At 43.3% G+C, this 18,670-nt stretch overlaps 1 protein-coding gene across 2 annotated transcripts in view; it reads left to right on the top strand.

Moving 5' to 3' along the window:
• Positions 1–4,451: 4,451 nt before the first annotated feature.
• Positions 4,452–18,670, top strand: part of lnx1 (ligand of numb-protein X 1) — a 72,489-nt gene continuing 58,270 nt past the window's right edge. The window contains exons 1-2 of one of the 2 annotated variants that reach the window (XM_023999300.2): positions 4,452–4,788; positions 14,297–14,815. In XM_023999300.2, the coding sequence (XP_023855068.1) occupies positions 4,748–4,788; positions 14,297–14,815 (560 nt within the window). In that variant the 5' untranslated portion in view covers positions 4,452–4,747. Of the gene's footprint in view, positions 4,789–14,248; positions 14,816–18,670 lie in introns of both variants that reach the window. The other variant, XM_023999301.2, reaches the window with a different exon arrangement.

Raw genomic sequence — 18,670 nt, 5'->3', positions numbered from 1 at the left:
AGGGGGAAAGGTATTTATGGGGGGTCATAAACCTCCCCAACAGGGCAACGTCATGACACACATATCTTTTGAAAATATATTTTCCTTTATTATTTTCCACTAACCCTACCACCCATCCCCTAATTAGAGTAAACAAACGAACAGCAACAGTTAGGCTTCTACCTCCAGCTTATACATACTATATGCATTCTACTGACACAATCTATTCTACAATAGTTCTATTTTGTTTGTTTTTAGTCCTGTCCTTCCTCTACCCACAACCTCTCCCATCTCCCATTTCTGATGTCCATCCAGTTTGATTTCTATTTGCCAAAAGTTCTGAACCTACATACATTTTACAGACACGGTATATTTTACATTAGTTATCTTGTTGTTATTAGTCCCACCCTTCAGCTCCATTCAACCCCTCCCAGCTATCTATTTCTATTTGCCATGTATTTTTCAACTGTCTTCTGATGTTTTACAAAAGTTTTGAACCTTTCTATTCTCATAGTTTCTACAGATTGTAAATTAAAGATACATTTATTTGCTAAAAGTATTATTATATTATTGATCGATTGACTATGAATTTTCAAATCACCCAGTAGTGCTGTCTGCAGAGTTAGCTCCAGATAAATGTTGCAACTCTTCAGCCATTCCTGGGCCTGTGACCAAAAGCAAGCTACAGTACATATGGACAGTACCAAAATAAATTATCTAATGACTCTGTCTCTTCGCAGAGTGGTTGCTAACTAAAAACAGACAGGTGGTTGACTGCGAAAAAACACAATCCAAGAACGGACATCATTGATGAAGAGATCCAATCTAAACTCCCAAAAGGCACATTTTTTCAGTGTTTACTTTTATCCTACCAGGTACACAGATTGGGAAAACTATTTACAACAATTACCTGGTGAAGAGATGCTGTGGGGAGGTTAGGGGTTAGTGGTTAGTGGTTAGGGGCTAATTGTGCCAATAGGAAGCTAAGGAGGATTACTTTAGGTAGTCACATAGTCTTGCAACAAGTGCTGTGATTTATTTAAACCCTTTCCTGCAGTAAAATGACCAAATCGCCCTCTAGTGGGCTCATGGGTGGAATGTTAATAATGTTTTTTATAACTAATAAACTTTGTATTTCATGCAGAAGATCCAGTGTTTTATGTCAAACGGTGTGGTTATATTTCAGTCTTCTGTGATGCATATAAAGTGTAATATTGAGATGCAAACTCAAAATGGAATACACTTCAACTCTTCATCTGACATTGTACGGGTGCCTTCTTTTTCTGAAACACGTGTGAGAGGTGTATACTTTTGTTTCAAAGAAGATTTGTTTAAGACGACAAAAAACACTCTGTGTGACCCTGATTTAGCCCACTGCATTAAAAGGTTTTAATGATCTCTGAAAGTCAGGTCTTTGTTTTAACTCCTCCCAGGGGAGCAATTGACTCCTGTTGACTACAAGAGGAAGGAGTCTGCTCTATTGGCCCTACACCACCTTTTCCACCGCAGCATCCAATCTCCCATCCAGGTGCTACTGACCAGGACCCCAAAAAATGCTTTGCTTCAGGGTAAAGCCAGCAGAAGGATGCAGGGAGATATAGCAGAGAAATTATCATATTGAAACACATGCACAGATGGCAGCTCATTTAAACACAGAGACACTTACACAATCAAATGTGATGTATAGATGCCATTCTCAAAATACCGTGAATTGGTCTTGGTCATTAAACTCCACTCAATGGCTGGATCTGTTATGTAAAGGACCTGGAAATCTGCATAAACACTTAGAAATTATTTGATGCTTTAAACAGATGCACTTGTGGAGTTTCTGCTGTGATTCTGCCAGGCGACAAGATTACTGTGAGGTTGCACAAACGGTCACTTTGGTTGCGTGCCACAGTGTCTATTTTGATGTTGCCTGCCTGCCTGCCTGCGCAAGCTGCGAACGCGGCTTGTTGCGTGTGTGTGTGTGTGTGTGTGTGTGGTGTGTGCATTGTGTGGGTGTGTGTGCTGTGTGTGTGTGGTGTGTGTGTGTGTGTGTGTGTGTGTGTGTGTGTGTGTGTTGTGTGTGTGTGTGTGTGTGTGTGTGTGTGTGTGGTGTGTGTGTGCGTGTGTGTGCGTGTGCGTTCCTGAATACAGTCATCTCTTGAATTTCCTTTGTTTTGTTCTGTTTTGATGGGGGAGGATTTTTGATGGATTTAGCGGCTGCCGTAAATAGATTGGGTTTCTGTACCATTTCTGTCCTACTTATTTGGCACCATATACTTACTGGTGCTTTGTGGCACGATAACCCTACAGTACACGCCAGAGGTGTGGACTCGAGTCACATGACTTGGACTCGAGTCAGACGTCGAGTCACAAATATGATGACTTGCAACTCGACTTTGACTTTAACACCAATGACTCGTGACTTGACTTGGACTTGAGCCTTATGACTCAAACTGACTTGATACCATCCCAAGCCCAAATATAAAAAATTATGCTATTAAAAAAAGTGTGCAGCACATCAACTCTTCATTTAACGGATTACAGTTTGAATCGGACAGCAGCCAATCAAATTGTGCCAGCTGAGAAAAGGTTGTGCGTGGCAGTGCAGAGGAACGTCGGCGGGGAATTCAGATGAGCCCTTGGAAAGATGATACCCAAATTATTAACGTATGTCAATTATACCATTGCATACGTTAGCCTACTGTAACCACACAACAGAGGTGGTGTGTGTGTGTGTGTGTGTGTGTGTGTGTGTGTGTGTGTGTGTGTGTGTGTGTGTTGTGTGTGTGTGTGGTGTTGTGTGTGTGTGTGTGTGTGGTGTGTGTGTGTGTTTGTGTAAGGTTGGGCGATTGTGTACAAGCCTACATCGCCCGATTGCGCCCCATAGCAATCCTCGATAGTTAGTCAATCACTATGGGGGGGGGTCTTTCTCATGGCTACCATGTATTTTCCATGGAATATAAAGTTTATTTGGAGAGTAATAAAATATAAAGCATTCATGATTTGCGTAAAAGTAATACACTAACTACTACTCTTGTTAAAAAATATGAATTGTATTACATTTGGTGAAGAGCACATTATGACTTTAGGACTCGAAACTCAAAGTTTAGGACTTGAGACTTGACTTGGGACTTGAGTGCTAAGACTTGAGACTTACTTGTGACTTGTAAAACAATGACTTGATCCCACCTCTAGCTTCACACACACACACACACACACACACACACACACACACCACACACACACACACACACACAACACACCACACACACACACACACACACACACACACACACACACACACACACACACACAACCACAGATAGATGTACACATGTCATTTTTTAAGCACAAACATGCCTACTTTTATTTAATCACACACCCACTTCCATTAACTTAAGGGACTCCAGAACGGGGAAGCTGCCAAAAAATACTGACTGCAAATTGTGTGACTGAAGGATAAACTTTTGCCTGTCCAATGCCAGCCCTATTCCAAATGCTGTAATAAAAGAAAACATTGACTAGCTAGAACATACAATAGAAGTGAGTGGGGTTTTAATTATCCCAGGGCTAGCAGCTGAAGAGCCTTCAGCAATCTCAATCAATTATCAGATGTGTCATACTCTGACTCACGATTAAATACATCATTAAGTCTCAAGTCTCTGTCTGTCTCACTGAAACACCTGTAGGTGGCTCATGTTCTGGGTTTACAGAGAAAACTGTGATGCAGGCTATGCACGAAAACCACAACAGGAACTTAGGATAGCAGTTGTTTTTTACACTCTGACACACATAGACAGGTCATTTTGTGGGTTGAAAAAAGGAGCTATTGTCAGAAAGCAGGAAAACCACAACAAAATCACCGGAAGCTGTCCAACCCCCTGGTGTAATATCTGTATTCATTTGCACTGCACACACACCTCAACACACACTGAGGTATTGTTGTCTTAGCCGTATGCAGTCTGTCTCTGGTTAGCATAGCTGCCATTGTGTTATTTGCTTCAGATTACGAGGTGATGATTTGCCTTGTTCAGGAACATGCTAGAACAGTGCCTCTGTAGTACAGTAGTGGCCATGTGACTCCGAGAACAGGATTTTGTTATGGTTGGTCTAGTGTGTGTTATTTCATGTTGTGTGTAGGTGGTATGGAGCCCTGTCCGAGCCTGCCCAGCACAGATTTAAGAGCTGCAATTAATCTGTAATATCCCTCATTATCTGACAATAAACAAAAGATTTCTCGTTTTGGTTATGCATTGTTTAGTTTTATTTCCCCCCCTTGCTCCCCCACCCTCCTCTCTCCCCCAGCCTCTCACATCCTCCCTCCCTTCCTCCCAGAGCAGGTTTGGCCACTTCTCTGTTTACCTCTGTACTGGCCCTGCCTGTCTCTGCCACTTCCTGGTCACCTGGATCAGCTTCCTGACGTGAGCAGCAGGCTCTAGGTCGTCACACCACACCAAGAACTCTCTGACTCTGTTCTGTCCTGTTCTCTTTCCCAGAATTCTCACAGGACAGGCAGCCGGCTAACATTTCCGGCTAAACTCCACCAGCCAATCAACAGACGCTGTGACCGGGACAAAGTCCTTTGTCAGTTCACCTGCCTACTCTCTTTCTCCCTCCGTCCCCCTCTCCCTCTGTAGCTCTCTCTCTGACAGGTCTAGAGTTACACCCTATTTCGTAAGTATTACCTGTCCAGGTGAAGCTGCTTTGCCTGAAGTGAACATCGCTCTGTGAGTCCTGCAAGCTCTTGTCCCTGTAGTCGGAACTGTACAGACTGTACTGGATGTTGTATCACTGTTACTTGCTAAAGTTTGACTTGCTACAGTAAGTAGGAGTAGTCTACTTGACAGTCTGTGTATTGTCTCATACTGTGTACTTTTAAGAGATTCATTTGAATGCTGCTTGCATTGCGAGTTTGTGTCTGTGTGAGTGGATGTCAGACATGTTCTCTCCCTATGTTTTGCCTGTGTCTGTAAGTGTCTGTAAAGTAACTTATCCATTCTATCTGTGATCAGTGACCTGAACGTCTGAGTGTGAGTAACTATGTGCTGATCCAGACAGACTCTGAGCCGTTAGAGCCGCTCCAAAGAGCTCCATGGCTGCCTGCTCCTCTGCTCTGCCCTGAGCTCTGTTGTCCAAGACTGGGCAGTCAGATTTAGAGGTCTGGCTCAGAGAGAGAGAGAGAGACTCAGCACCAGATCTGTGGAGATTTCTAATAGACACTCAGATCATAGAGATAGAGAGGATAGAGAGAACTTTGATGGACAGGGTGTAGATGTTTTATATTTGTATTTGATATATTTCTATATCTGGGAAGCCTCTTTGCTCGTATCTAAGTTCTTTGTTTACGGGTGCTTCTAAAAGTAGTTGTACATGTAGTAGGCTAGAGTTCCTTAGATCTCGACCACCTGGGTAGATAATGATGAACTGATTACTTATGAAGACTTTATTTCCAAAATGTTATATCAGACAGTTTTTCCACATTTTTCAAATTTTTCATCAGAAAATTATTGCTTATGTGTGTTTAAAATATTGCTGTTTAATTAACAGATTTCAGATGTGTATGAAAATGTTAATTTTTTTGCAAAACACATCCATTGTTTAGCTGCAATGGAATGTTCGTATCTTGTATATTTGACTGAGATACGTGGTTGTCTCACCTAGATATCTTAAGATAAATGCATTTACTATAAGTCGCTCTGGAAAAGAGAATCTGCTAAATGACTAAAATGTGAAATGTAAAAGTTTTACATACAGATCTCATATTACTGTATTGAATTATTTTTGTGAATAATTTTTTTATATATTGATGTCACAAATGTATAATTTGTACACTTATTTATAAAGAATTTAGTTATTTGTTACATTTGACCTTGTAAAACCTAGCTGTACTACTTATTTCTCTGAGAGTTAGGCGGATACAGTATGTAGCATTTTGCAAAAAACATGATTATTTGTCTCTCTGAAATGAAACCATCAAGTGATAGATTTTAAACAAATACATGTATGTCATTGAAAAACCCAATGCCATGATTAGATAGTGAAAAAACACACCAATCTCTTTCATAATTTCTTTAAACAATAAAAGCTCATTTACCAACATTTCTGAAAATTGAAATATAGCGTTTTGGAATTAAATCTTATGTACATTTATAAATGAGGCCCCTGGTGATTATTAAGCTGATGAACAATAAGAACCAAAAGAATAATGAATGTGTCACAATGCAGATAACCATTACATGTTGAGGTTAAGGGACACAGAAGGAGACTGTAGGCTACTCATAATGACTGCACAGAGAAAATGGGAATAAGATAATATACAGGATGAATATACACATATACACATATTTAACACATATTATGTTGCATAGGCTAACCTACATCCTTCATGGACCAAATGTAGGTCTCATCCTATCCATTACAGGTGTCAAGTACTTTGCCTGTGTTGTGTACATACACTCGATATTTGTGTGCATACACTTCATATGTGTACACACTTCAAACCAAACCATTTGTACAGTATGGGTTTGTGTTGACAGAGTGTGTTTACAGGGTGTGTGTGCATGTGTTCATTGTATCTTGTGCTCAGTGCTTATTCCCATTTTCTCTGTGCAGTCGTTATGAGTAGCCTACAGTCTCCTTCTGTGTCCCTTAACCACAACATGTCATGATTATCTGCAGTGTGACACATTCATTATTCATTTGGTTCTTATTATTCATCAGCTTTATAATCACCAGGGGCCTCATTTATAAATGCTGCATAAGCAGCAATATACCCCAAAACATGTGTGTGCCAGTTATTTGGCGTGAGAATGTCCTCCACACAAACTTTAGACCATAGGTAAGCACATTTTTGTAGTTGTTGAAGTATCGTATTGCAAACAGGCAAGTAAGTATCTAGTGCAAATGGGGGATATGATGATAAGCATATAAAAAAAAGATAAATAATAATAATAAAAACATTTGTCGTTAATGAGAAAAGCAAAAATCTATGTGTTTTATTTTTGGAATCTAAAATAATTATACATAGGAATCTATTTCCTATTTATTTTGTTTTCCTAACCATTGCAGAATATTCCTCACATTTTCTGGCTGTTATGGGTTCATTTTCCCGAAGTAGCAATACAACAAATTCCCATGCGCATGTCTCATTTAATTCAGCTTACGAGCGTAGGAAATAGATAGGTTACGTATTTAAAGTTTTGCTGTATGCAATCCCATAGGCAGTGCGGTTTATAATACACAGTTGAATTGACAGTGAACGGACAGTTGACATTTTACATTGACGTAGTTCTATGTAGGCTATGCTACCACTGTAGCCTAAGTATAAAATCAAATCAAGATCTATTTATACAGCACATTTCAGACATGGAATGCAACACAATGTGCTTTACCGGAAAAATGTATGTACTATAAAAAAAATGTATGTACTATAAAAATCAGACTTTCATTAAATCACACATGAAAGATACCAAATTAAAGCTACACTGGTTGTGAATCCAGCCAACATGTCAGAATTCAAATAGGCTTTTCGGCGAAAGCAAACAATGCTATTATCTGAGTTAGCACCATTGTAAACAAAGAGAGATAAGCATATTTCAACCCTGCAGGCGCGACACAAAACGTCAATTAGAAATCTGTATTCCCAATGAAAATCCATTGAAAAGAGAGTGACCTCAAAAAAAGAAATTCTGAATGGTTTGTCCTCGGGGTTTCGCCTGCTAAATAAGTTCTGTTATACTCACAGACATGATTCAAACAGTTTTAGACACTTCAGAGTGTTTTCCATCCAAATCTACTAACAATATGCATATCTTATCTTCTGGGGATGAGTAGCTGCAGTTGAATTTGGGTATGCTTTTCATCCAAACGTAAAAATGCTGCCCCCTATCCTAGAGAAGTTTTAAGATATCTTTCAAAAATGTCTTCTCTGGCAGGCTATTCCAGAGGCTGGGGGCATAATAACTAAAGGCTGCCACTCCAAGCCTCTTGGTCCTAGGCTTTGGGATAGTTAAAAGGCCAGTGCCAGAGGACCTGAGGGACCTACTGGGTACATAACTTAAAAGCATGTCTGACATGTATTGGGGTGCACAATCGTGGATTGATTTAAAAAACAATAGAATCATCTTAAAATTAATTCTAAATTAATTCTAAAACTCACAGTGTAGAGAACTTAAAACCGATGTAATGTGTGGTCTCTGTCTAGTCGTGGTCAGTACCCATGCTGAAGTATTTTGTATGTTTTGCAGTTGACCAATGGCATTCTTGGGTCGACCAGACAGGAGAGCATTACAAAAGTCAAGTCTGCTTGTAATAGAAGCATGGGTGAGTCTCTCTGTATCAGCCTGAGAGAGAAACGGCCGCACCTTGGCAATGTTCCTCAGGCGGCAAAAAGCTATTTTGGGCACATTCCTAATGTATGATCCGAAATTGAGTTCAGAATCTAAAATAATACCTAGGTTTTATACTTGGTATTTTATCTTTATTGCCAGTGAATTAAAATGTGCGTCCAGATTCTCTCTCTTTGCTTTGGTTCCAACATTAACAATCCTTGGATATCCTACAACAATTGGCTGTTAAAAAAAAATGTTTTCATGGAAATTCACAACAAAGCTGTTTAGCTAGAGGAAGTTGTGAGCCATCCAAGTATTTAAATCACTAATACAGTCTAATAATGTATCCGTGAAGCTAAAATCTTCTGGTGACACAGAAATTAAAAGTTGTGTATCGTCTGCGTAGCAGTGGAAATCAATGCTGTGTTTTCTGATAATGCTGCCAAGGGGTAGCATAAATAAATTGAACAGTACTGGACCCTAAATAGAACCTTGTGGAATGCCACGTGATGTTTACCAAGGGTGACAAAAAAAACTCTCGACCAGTCAAATAGGTCCTAAACTTATTTAGAACAGGACTGGAGAGGCCAACCCTAGTACTGTAATTCAGAATTCGCGGCCAGTCCAGCATGTTTAGGTTGGGGAAAAGTCGATGCAAAATTGAATTCAAACGTTCTGCGCTGACTACTCCAAAACAATTTGCCTTATTTTTTATTTTAGAAACTGTCACAGTCATTTGCCAAATACAGCAAAAGATTAAAACATTCCGCCAACACCTCCAAAAAACATTTGATAAAATTTGCTGCTGCTCTTTCTTTTAGAAACTGCCGTGGCCTAATAACAATAGTTCCAAATTAGTTCCAGGTCTGATTGATAACGGGAAACATGTGTATGTATGGCATGCGCCAAGTTTATGTGTGAAATTTACGCAACGGTTATAAATGAGGTCCCGGGTTCCTGCTCTGAGCATGTGTGTTTTGAGGAGAAACATGGGTCTGTGGAATGTTTTACCTCTGAACAGCCGTGCCTGCCCCTCCCTCTCAGACAACACACTGAGCCTGCAGGCCTGCTGTGTGGACCTGCATGTGCTAGGGATAACATACCATGCCCTACCTATGTGCACTGGTAACTCCTTGGAGAACCAGGCATACTTTAGTTGAAAAGGCAAACTGTAAATGGAACCTTCATTATGATCACTGTAGCATCCATATCGTGTTAATGCGGTGCTATTTCACATGACATACACAATGTCAAATGATACTCTGACCCCCGCATGTGTTCTATGTGCCTACAGTTTGTTTCAGGGTGGGTGTGGGACAGGATGTGTTTGCGATGGAACTTTAATTTGTGTGCTTTTGAAAGGTTTGGATTTGTCAGGTCAATCTAGGGTCTTCGTCAGATTACTGTACTGCCTTTTGTTGGGCTAGCTAGTAGGATGTGCATAAGCTACATTCGTTTACATTATTATAGGAGCATGGGACACATTTACAGAGCTACGCACTAGTATACGGCAGACATTAAAATGCTGACACAAACACACTCACCTTGTTCAAAGAGTTGTTTTTCAACCAGGGCCGTAAGGGAATGAGCTGAGTCAGCATTGGGTTGGATGATTATTAGCTAATCAACTCACAGTGTGTCACAGGATCATTGGACAAACACAGTAACCAACATGTCTATGAGAGAATATCTGTGCACTGTATGAATGTCTGTGTAATGTGCTTTGTGTGTGAGCCGTTCTTATCCATGAGCCATTAAATGGGGATTTTGTCTCCTTTGAGCAGTTCTGGCCTCTGTCTACATTTACTGGTTTTTCCTTACAACTGCAAAAAATAGTCAAATATCACACAGCGTGACCTAAAGTATGTGGTTACCTGCTTGTCGAGCGTCTCTTTCCAAAATCATGGGCATTAATGTGGAGCCTGTCCCACCCTTTGCTGCTATAACAGCCTCCACTCTTCTGGGAAGCCTCTCCACTAGATGTTGGAACATTGCTGACTTGCTTCCATTCAGCCACAAGAGCATTAGTGAGGTCCGGCATTGATGTTGGGCGATTAGGCCTGGATCACAGTCGGCATTCCAATTCATCCCAAAGGTGTTCAATGGGGTTGAGGTCAGGAATCTGTGCAGATCAGTCAAGTCCTTCCACACCGATCTCGAACAAACTATTTCAGTATGGACATCGCTTTGTGCACGGGGCACTGTCATGCTGAAACAGGAAAGGGCTTTCCCCAAACGGAAGCACAGAATCGTCTAGAATGTCACTGTGCTGTAGCGTTAAGATTTCCCTTCACTGAAACTAAGGGGCCTAGCCCGAACCATAAAAAGCAGCCCAGAACATTATTCCTCCTCCACCAAACTTTACAGTTGGCACTATGCATTGGGGCAGGTAGCATTTTCCTGGGATCCGCCAAACCCAGATTTGTCTGCCAGATGGTGAAGCGTGATTCATCACTCCAGAGAATGCGTTTCCACTGCTCCAGAGTCCAGTGTTGGCGAGCTTTACACCACTCCAGCCGATGCTTGGCATTTTGCATGGTGATCTTAGGCTTGTGTGCGGCTGCTCGGCCATGGCAACCCATTTCATGAAGCTGCCGACCAACCGTTCCTGTGCTGACGTTGGTTCCAGAGGCAGTTTGGAACTCAGTAGTGAGTGTTGCAACAGAGGACAGATGATTTGTACGTGCTGCGCGCTTCAGCACTCGGTGGTCCTGTTCTGTGAGCTTGTGTGGCCTACCACTTTGAGGCTGAGCCATTGTTGCTCCTAGACATTTCCGCTTCACAATAACAGCCTTTACAGTTGACCAGGGCAGCTCTAGCAGGGAAGAAATTTGACTAACTGACTTGTTGGAAAGGTGGCATCCTATGACGGTGCCATGTTGAAAGTCACTGAGCTCTTCAGTAAGGCCATTGTTTGTCTATGGAGATTGCATGCCTGTGTGCTCAATTTTACACACCTGTCAGCAACGGGTGTGGCTGAATTAGTCAAATCCAGTAATTTGAAGAGGTGTCCACATACTTTTATATACAGTATATAGTGTATGGACATAGATGTGAACCCTTTTTTGCCATCATTCATAGCATTTTCTCCCTGAATGTTGGGAAAAGGTTACCTTGGCAACACAAAGAACTTGTCACTTGAAAATGGATGACGATACTGTCTGTTTTTTAATACAAACAGCACTTTCTCTTTCATTAAACATGGTGTGAACAAAAGCCAATGGAGAAAGTCCAAACAGACTGATTACTTTATAAGGGCTCTGGTTAATTTATCTTTCTTATTAATCCTGTAGGTCTGGTAATTGGAAGGTGAGGTTATAAATAGGGCTTTAGCCTGGTCATGTTTCAGCCTGTCATGGCTGTCAGCTGTGTGCCACTCAATGACTGTATATATGAATGGACAAAACCATTGATCACGTGACACTTAATTCCTTTGTGAGACTTAATAGCGCACTGAAGCCAAATTAAGTCGGTTAAGATGCAGTTTGAGCAACTCCGGGAAGTGACGTTGCAGGCTAGCTCAGTGTGTCCCCTCTCATTGTGTAAGTCAAATTGAAGGCCGACCGGGGTACTGCAGGCTGCCATTAGCAACTCAATTATCCTTATAACTTCTTCTGTGTACGATTTTAAAATTAAAGGTTCAAGGACATACATCTGGTGTGTCTTCTCAAGAAGACTGTCTTCTCAAGATTTATTTATTTACCCGAAGATTGACCACGAAGATCACAATTTTTCCATTCACTATAACGGGGGATCCTGTTTTCTGCTAACAATGCCTTCAGTAGCCTTGAACTTCTGTGGCTTCATTTAGAGGGGGCTGATTGTTCTTCTGCTGTTGTCTGTCCAGACTACACATGTATTACACGTGCACATTCTGTTCTCTCTATCCTTACTGGTAATCATCTCACTTCTTCTTAATAACCTCTTCCTCCCACGAAAGAGAGACAGGAGAGTAGAGAGAGAGAGAGAGAGAGAGAGAGAGAGGAGAGAGAGAGAGAGATGAGAGAGAGAGAGAGAGAGAGAGAGAGAGAGGAGAGACAGAGAGAGAGAGGACAGAGAGAGAGAGAGAGACAGAGACGAGAGAGACAGAGAGAGAGAGAGACAGAGAGAGAGAGAGACAGAGAGAGAGAGGAGAGATGTTCAGATTTAGTGTTACACTGCTCCAGTGAACCTCCTTCCCTCCTTTCTCTCCTCTGTCCGTCTGTATTGAGATGAAAGCTTCCCTCCTGAGACGAGAGAGACGGAGTGGAGAGAGAGGAGTGAGAGAGAGAGAGAGAGAGAGTAGAGGAGAGAGAGAGAGAGAGAGAGAGAGAGAGAGAGAGAGAGAGAGAGTGAGAGAAGAGAGATGAGAGAGAGAGAGAGCAGAGAGAGAGAGAGAGAGAGAGAGACGAAGAGAGGAGAGAGAGAGAGAGAAGAGAGAGAGAGAGAGAGAGAGAGAGAGAGGAGAGAGAGAGGAGAATAGATTTGGAATTGATAGAGAGATGATTGTAGAGATGAGAAGAGAGAGAGCACGAGAGAGAGAGAGAGAGAGAGAGAGAGAGAGTGTAGCAGGATAATACAATCACTTCATCACAGCAGGGAGCTTTAACTTAATTATAGTACTGTTCAGACTGCTGTTATTACTACGGTCCTCCTCCCAGACACACAAAGCAAACAAACAGAGATTTGATGACTGCCATAACTCACAGCTTTCCTCTTAGGCCACTTATGTAAGCTAAGGTCTGTGTGTGTTTTCACAACTAGGTGATGTGTATTGCATCCGTGTTTATGTATGAGTGTTTCTGGGTGTTAGTGGGCATGTTTGTTAGTGTACAGTGCATATTGTGCACCATACAGTCATTGGTGTGCACGTGTATATGTGTGTGCGCAGTTACTGAATACAGTCAGGTGTATCACCTTTGGAAGGCTATTGAACGTGTCATGGAAAATGGCTTAGTACCTTCTGGGTTCTGCCTGACCCCCAACCACACGCAAAGATGGAGAGGTGTGCTATAGGTGAAAGAGGACCCTCACGCCAAGTTCTCACACACTATAGCCAAGGTTATCTCTTACACCGTATAGTGTACTTTATGCTCGATTAGTCACTGTACATTGCAGTACATGAGCATGCTCAGTGTGTTGAAATGTGTGTTCTAATTCTAAGGTTGAAACCCAATAAGGTTGGTGGATTTCGGTCAATGTCAGACTATGTATAACATAGTCAGCCAAAGTGATAGCCAATCAGGCGGGACGACCCAAGAGTTGCTCCAGAAATAGGGGCCATAGGGTTGCCAACAAGATGGCCGTTGCCAGGGTGACGTGGTTCTTGGATGCCAGTCGTCTCTCCCCATCTGTTCAGGGCGGTGTGCCAGGCGAGACCGCCTGACTCTGAGATGACGTCGTGGTTCTGAGCGCTGTCTAATACCGTACATATTATGTCCCACACGGTACACACGTACTGAATGTGAATGCAGTGTGTAGCCAGAGAAACAAAGGAGTTCCTCAGTGGTTCGATATCAGTCTTCTCTGCCAGAGGGGAACACACAAATGAAAAGGAGTGAAATTAGAAGAAAGGGCTGCTGGTGTTTTTTATTTAACTATTTAACTGTTCGTTAAGAAGAAATTCATATTTTCAATGTCGGCCTAGGAACCGTGGGTTAACTGGCTTGTTCAGGGGCAGAACGACAGATTTTTACATTTGTCAGGTCAGGGATTTGATCTAGCAACCTTTCGGTTACTAGTCCAACGCTCTAACCACTACCTGTCTCCCGCTCTCACAGTGGCTGTGATTCCTGCTCTATGTTTCACTGCTGAGGGTATGTCTATGTGTGTGTGCCTGTCTGTCTGCCTGCTTGTGTGTCTATGCAACACCAAGTTCTGTAACTCAGCTCAGAGAACGCTGACATTATGAACACTGTCACACCCTTCCAGCGTGATCAAATATCCATGCCTCTCTCTGTCTCTCTGTACAGCTCCATGGACCTTTACATTTAATGAAATTCAACTGATTCCCCCCACAGCACCATACCAAGCCCCCCTTGTCCAAGAGCCCTCTTCATGAGTAGCCAGGGGGAGTTTGAATTGGCTGAGGTGCCTGATGTTGCCATGGTGATGGAGATGGCATCAGCACCCCCACAACGACTCCCGTCACCTGCAATAATTGGCTACGGCGGATTGGAGTCCCCTCCCCCGGAGCTATGCCAGGCGTGCGGCCAGAAACACCTGATAGAGGAGAACCATGAGTACCTGTACCGAGACGAGGTGGACGATGACCTGATCTGCCACATCTGTTTGCAGCCGTTCATCAGGCCGCTGGACACGCCCTGCGGACACACCTACTGCCAGGAGTGTCTGACCAGCTTCCTGCTGGAGAGTGACTTCTGCCCCGTGGACCGCACCCATCTCATGCTGCAGAACTGCCGCAAGTCCAGCCTGCTGGTGCACAAGCTACTGGACAAGCTGGCCGTGGCCTGCCCCTTCACTGACCACTGCACTGATGCCCTGCCCCGTGGGGAGATGGAGGGACACATCAAGAACAGGTAGGTCTCGTACCCCCATCATACTATGTACTATAATAACACATTACCTCAACACACCTGAACCCACTGCACTGATGCCCTACCCGGGGGGAGATGGAGAGACACATCAAGAACAATTAGGAGAAAAACTAAGAATCCCAACATGCATGTCACCACTGGAAGAGTAGACTACCCCTAAACACTTTTACCCACAATCTACTGTAAGAGCAAAGTGTTCCACACCCAGAGGACGTCTGTAACATAAGTCTTCCTAAACACAGTTAGATATTGTAGGGACAACTGAATGCATTCAAATGAAACGTGTCTTCCACATTTAACCCAACCCTTCTGAATCAGAGAGGTGTGGGGGGCTGCCTTAATCAACATCCACATCTTCAGCACCCGGGGAACAGTGGGTTAACTGCCTTGCTCAGGGGCAGAAGAACCGATTTTTACCTTGTCAGCTCAGGGATTCAATCCAGCAACCTTCCAGTTTCTGTCCCAACGCTCTAACCACTAAGCTCCCTGCAGCACCCATAATAACTGCTGCATGTTTATTATCTGTGTTCTGTTCTCCCCATCTGCTCCTCTCTCTCTCTCAGGGCTCATAACGTTGTTGTGGTACATCTGTGTTGACCTCCATTTAACATACACACTTAACATCCCCACCCCCACGTCCCTATTGTCCCTGTCCCCACCCCCTCCAGTCCCAGAGGGGGAGAGCGCACTTCCTCACCCTGGTTCTTTCATCTGAACCAGCCCAGCTCCTCTGTTTATCATTATAGAGTCAGAGGTTTGGCTGCTCATTGTTCAGTGTCTTGGCTCCTCTCTTCATTAGCGCTCGTTAACACTCTGCTAGCCTAGAGGCCCACAGGATAATTACTAAATAACTCCCCAACTATACACTGGGACTGTGCAACAATGTGTTTCCCAGAAAGTGATAGTGATTGGATAACTATCTCCTGAGCCTGCAATCCACTCGAAGTTCACCCCCTTTCTCTTCCATTCTCCCCTCCTTCCTTCTTCAATCTTCATCCTCTGGTGTCCTGTCACTCACGCCTCCATCCTCCATGTCTACCTCTCTGTCTCGTTCATGATGTGTGAGTGTGATGTGGGTGGGCCAGGGGTCTCTGGGGACCAGCTCCTCTCTGGGAGGAGTCACGAGGTGTTACAGTATCTAACTGTAGAGGGAAGAGGTTACGTCCTGGGGGAAGAGAAGAGACGCTCTGGCCTGAATGGGGAATGCTCATCCAGCCTGATACACCTGCCTCATAAGGTCTTTGGTTTTGTGCTCGTGGTTCAGCACTTTTTTGGGTTCAGTGTTTGTGGTCCTGTGTTTGTGGTTGTGTTTGTGGTTGTGTTTGCGGTCCAGTAATTGCGGTCCTGCGCTTGATGTCATGCAGGGTTGCGTGTTATGTTTATAATGTAGGGCTTATGGTCTTATTTCATTAGGTGTGTTTATGATGTAGGGCTTATGGTCTTATTTCATTAGGTGTGTTTATGATGTAGGGCTTATGGTCTTATTTATAAATCTGCTTACGGGTGTCAAAGAGTTACGGGAGGCCGAGGATCGATTGTATTGTTGTATAATTGCTGCGAGCGATGGTTAGGTTTGTTTTGTGGGAATGATAGTACGGGTTTTGGTGTTATGAGAGTATGTTGGAGGGTTGGTAGGTATATTGGTGGAGGGTGATGGGTTAGTTAGCCAGATGGGATACTCGGCGGTACGGGCTGTCAGTGATCACTGGCGGTGTGAGTAAGTTCATTATGCTGGAACTAGCCATCGTTGTATAGTCCCTGGGGATCAGTGCCGTTTGTTGGGTTATAGATGGCGGGATTTAGATGGTGGTGTTATATGGGGGCGAGGTGGTGTTGGGTGTATCTGCTGTTCGCGAGGTTGGGGCATGGAAGTGATAATGAGGGACTGAGACTGCCCACCGTGTTGTGTATATTGGCCTGGTGGTTTGTGATAAGCTGTTGTGTATATGCTTGGTTTGTGGTTATGATGCTGGTGTTGTGTATATGCTGGTGTTGTTCGGAATTGCGATGACAGGTTATTTTGTAGTATAGAGAAGTCTATTCGCATGCAGTGCGTTGCAGCAGTGTGTTGTGGAGGAGTTGGAATGCGGGTTAATTGTGTATATGCCTAGGAAGGGGGACTTTGAGTGTATGGTGTGTGGTGGGCAGAGTGTTGTGTAGTTAGATTCCAGTGGCGGGTGGGTATGGGGTTCGACAAGACGTGGGGTCTCAGTGCTGCTGAGTTGCGTGTGTCTGTTGGGGTGCATGACAGGTTTGGGTCCGTGTGGTGCTGGTGTTCCTCGCTGCGTTGATCGTCGTTGTGTGTGGAGGCTGTCTGTTCTGATCTGTTTGCTGTGTGGGTGTGTTGGTTGTTTGTGTGTGGGTGTGTGGTCGGGGGTGTGGTGTGTGTGGGTGGTGGGGTGTTTTTGGTGTGGGTGGGTGGGGTGGCAGGATGTGGCGATATTTTAGTGTGTTTTGGTTGGGCATTGGATCTGTGCAGATAGTTAGCATGTGTGTGTTTTGTGTTATTTGTCAGGTTTTGCCTGGTAAATTTTGTGTGACATTTCTTGTTATTCCATCATTTAGACCGGGTTCGGGGGTTAGTCCTTTAAATAACATTGGCATTTCAGAGTCACTTTTGGTAGGGCTTTCAATTTCCTCCTTAAAACTTTAAATTTATTTGAACTGGGATTGGGTACTTTCTTTATGACACACTACCATTTTCCCACCACCATGCAGAGTGACTAAAGATCTAAATTGCTAAAATTTCAAAAAAAATTATGCATTTCAGGGGAGTATAATCTATGAGCAGAATTACTGTTTTATACTTCAATTAGCAAAAAAAATCACTAGTTTTAAAGAGCAATATTTTCCTTGAAGCTGTGCTCGCGGCATTTTTCCCCAAATTCCCAAATGCCACAATTCAAGTTCTACGCACAATATTAGTTTCAGCCCCTCGCAATTTGAATGTGACAGAAGTCTTTTCTCAGGCCCCATACAGCAAAATGTGTAGAATTGCAGGAAATTAGCTTTAAAACAAAACAACAAAGAAACTATGGCGGCAAAAATGAGCGCCTCTAAAATGTTGATCCCGACCCGCCATTGGCCAGGCCCACTGTCACCGCCACCACTAAGCCCAACTTTGATCCAGAAAAACCCTGCATTTCACTAACCTCTGCTCTATGTTTCGTCTAGCCTCAACTACTTCCTCTGTAAGACTGGGTTGGAGATGAAAACTGAAGAGGAATGGAAATAGGCAAATATTCTTAATGTGTGTGTGTGTGTGTGTGTGTGTGTGTGTGTGTGTGTGTGTGTGTGTGTGTGTGTGGTGTGTGGGGGTTTGTTGTGTGTGTGTGTGTGTGTGTGTGTTGTGTGTGTGTGTGTGTTGTGGTGTGGTGTGTGTGTGTGTGTGTGTGTGTGCGAGCACGAGCGCGTGTTTTTGATGTGTGTTTGATGATTCTTTTGGGGCCAGACTGGTTTCTGCTTTCAAACTGCATCCTGTACAAATCAACTTACATTACATTTCCTGTCAGCCCCGTGGCCTTGTGTGGTTCACACTGCTCACACCACAGCCCAGAAACACACTAAACACACACACACATATTTACCATGAAATATTCCATTGGGATGGGCTATTACACCAGTTAAGTGCCCTTACTCCGGTGACCTTAAGACAGTACTTCACTGAGACTACTCCCAAAACACTACTAACCACTAGAGAGGAGAGGAGAGAGGGAAGGAGGAGGAGAGGAGAGGAGAGGAGAGGAGAGGAGTTTTTTGGACTTTAGAGAAGGGACGGAGAAGAGATGAGAAGGAGAGAGCGAGAGGAAGAAGGAGAATGGAAGGAGAGAGAGGAGA

This window comes from Salvelinus sp. IW2-2015, linkage group LG13 (assembly GCF_002910315.2).
Source record: "Salvelinus sp. IW2-2015 linkage group LG13, ASM291031v2, whole genome shotgun sequence".
NCBI classification, from domain to species: domain Eukaryota; kingdom Metazoa; phylum Chordata; class Actinopteri; order Salmoniformes; family Salmonidae; genus Salvelinus; species Salvelinus sp. IW2-2015.
Note: the sequence above shows the minus strand (reverse complement) of the source record. Positions and strands in the feature narration are given on the sequence as shown.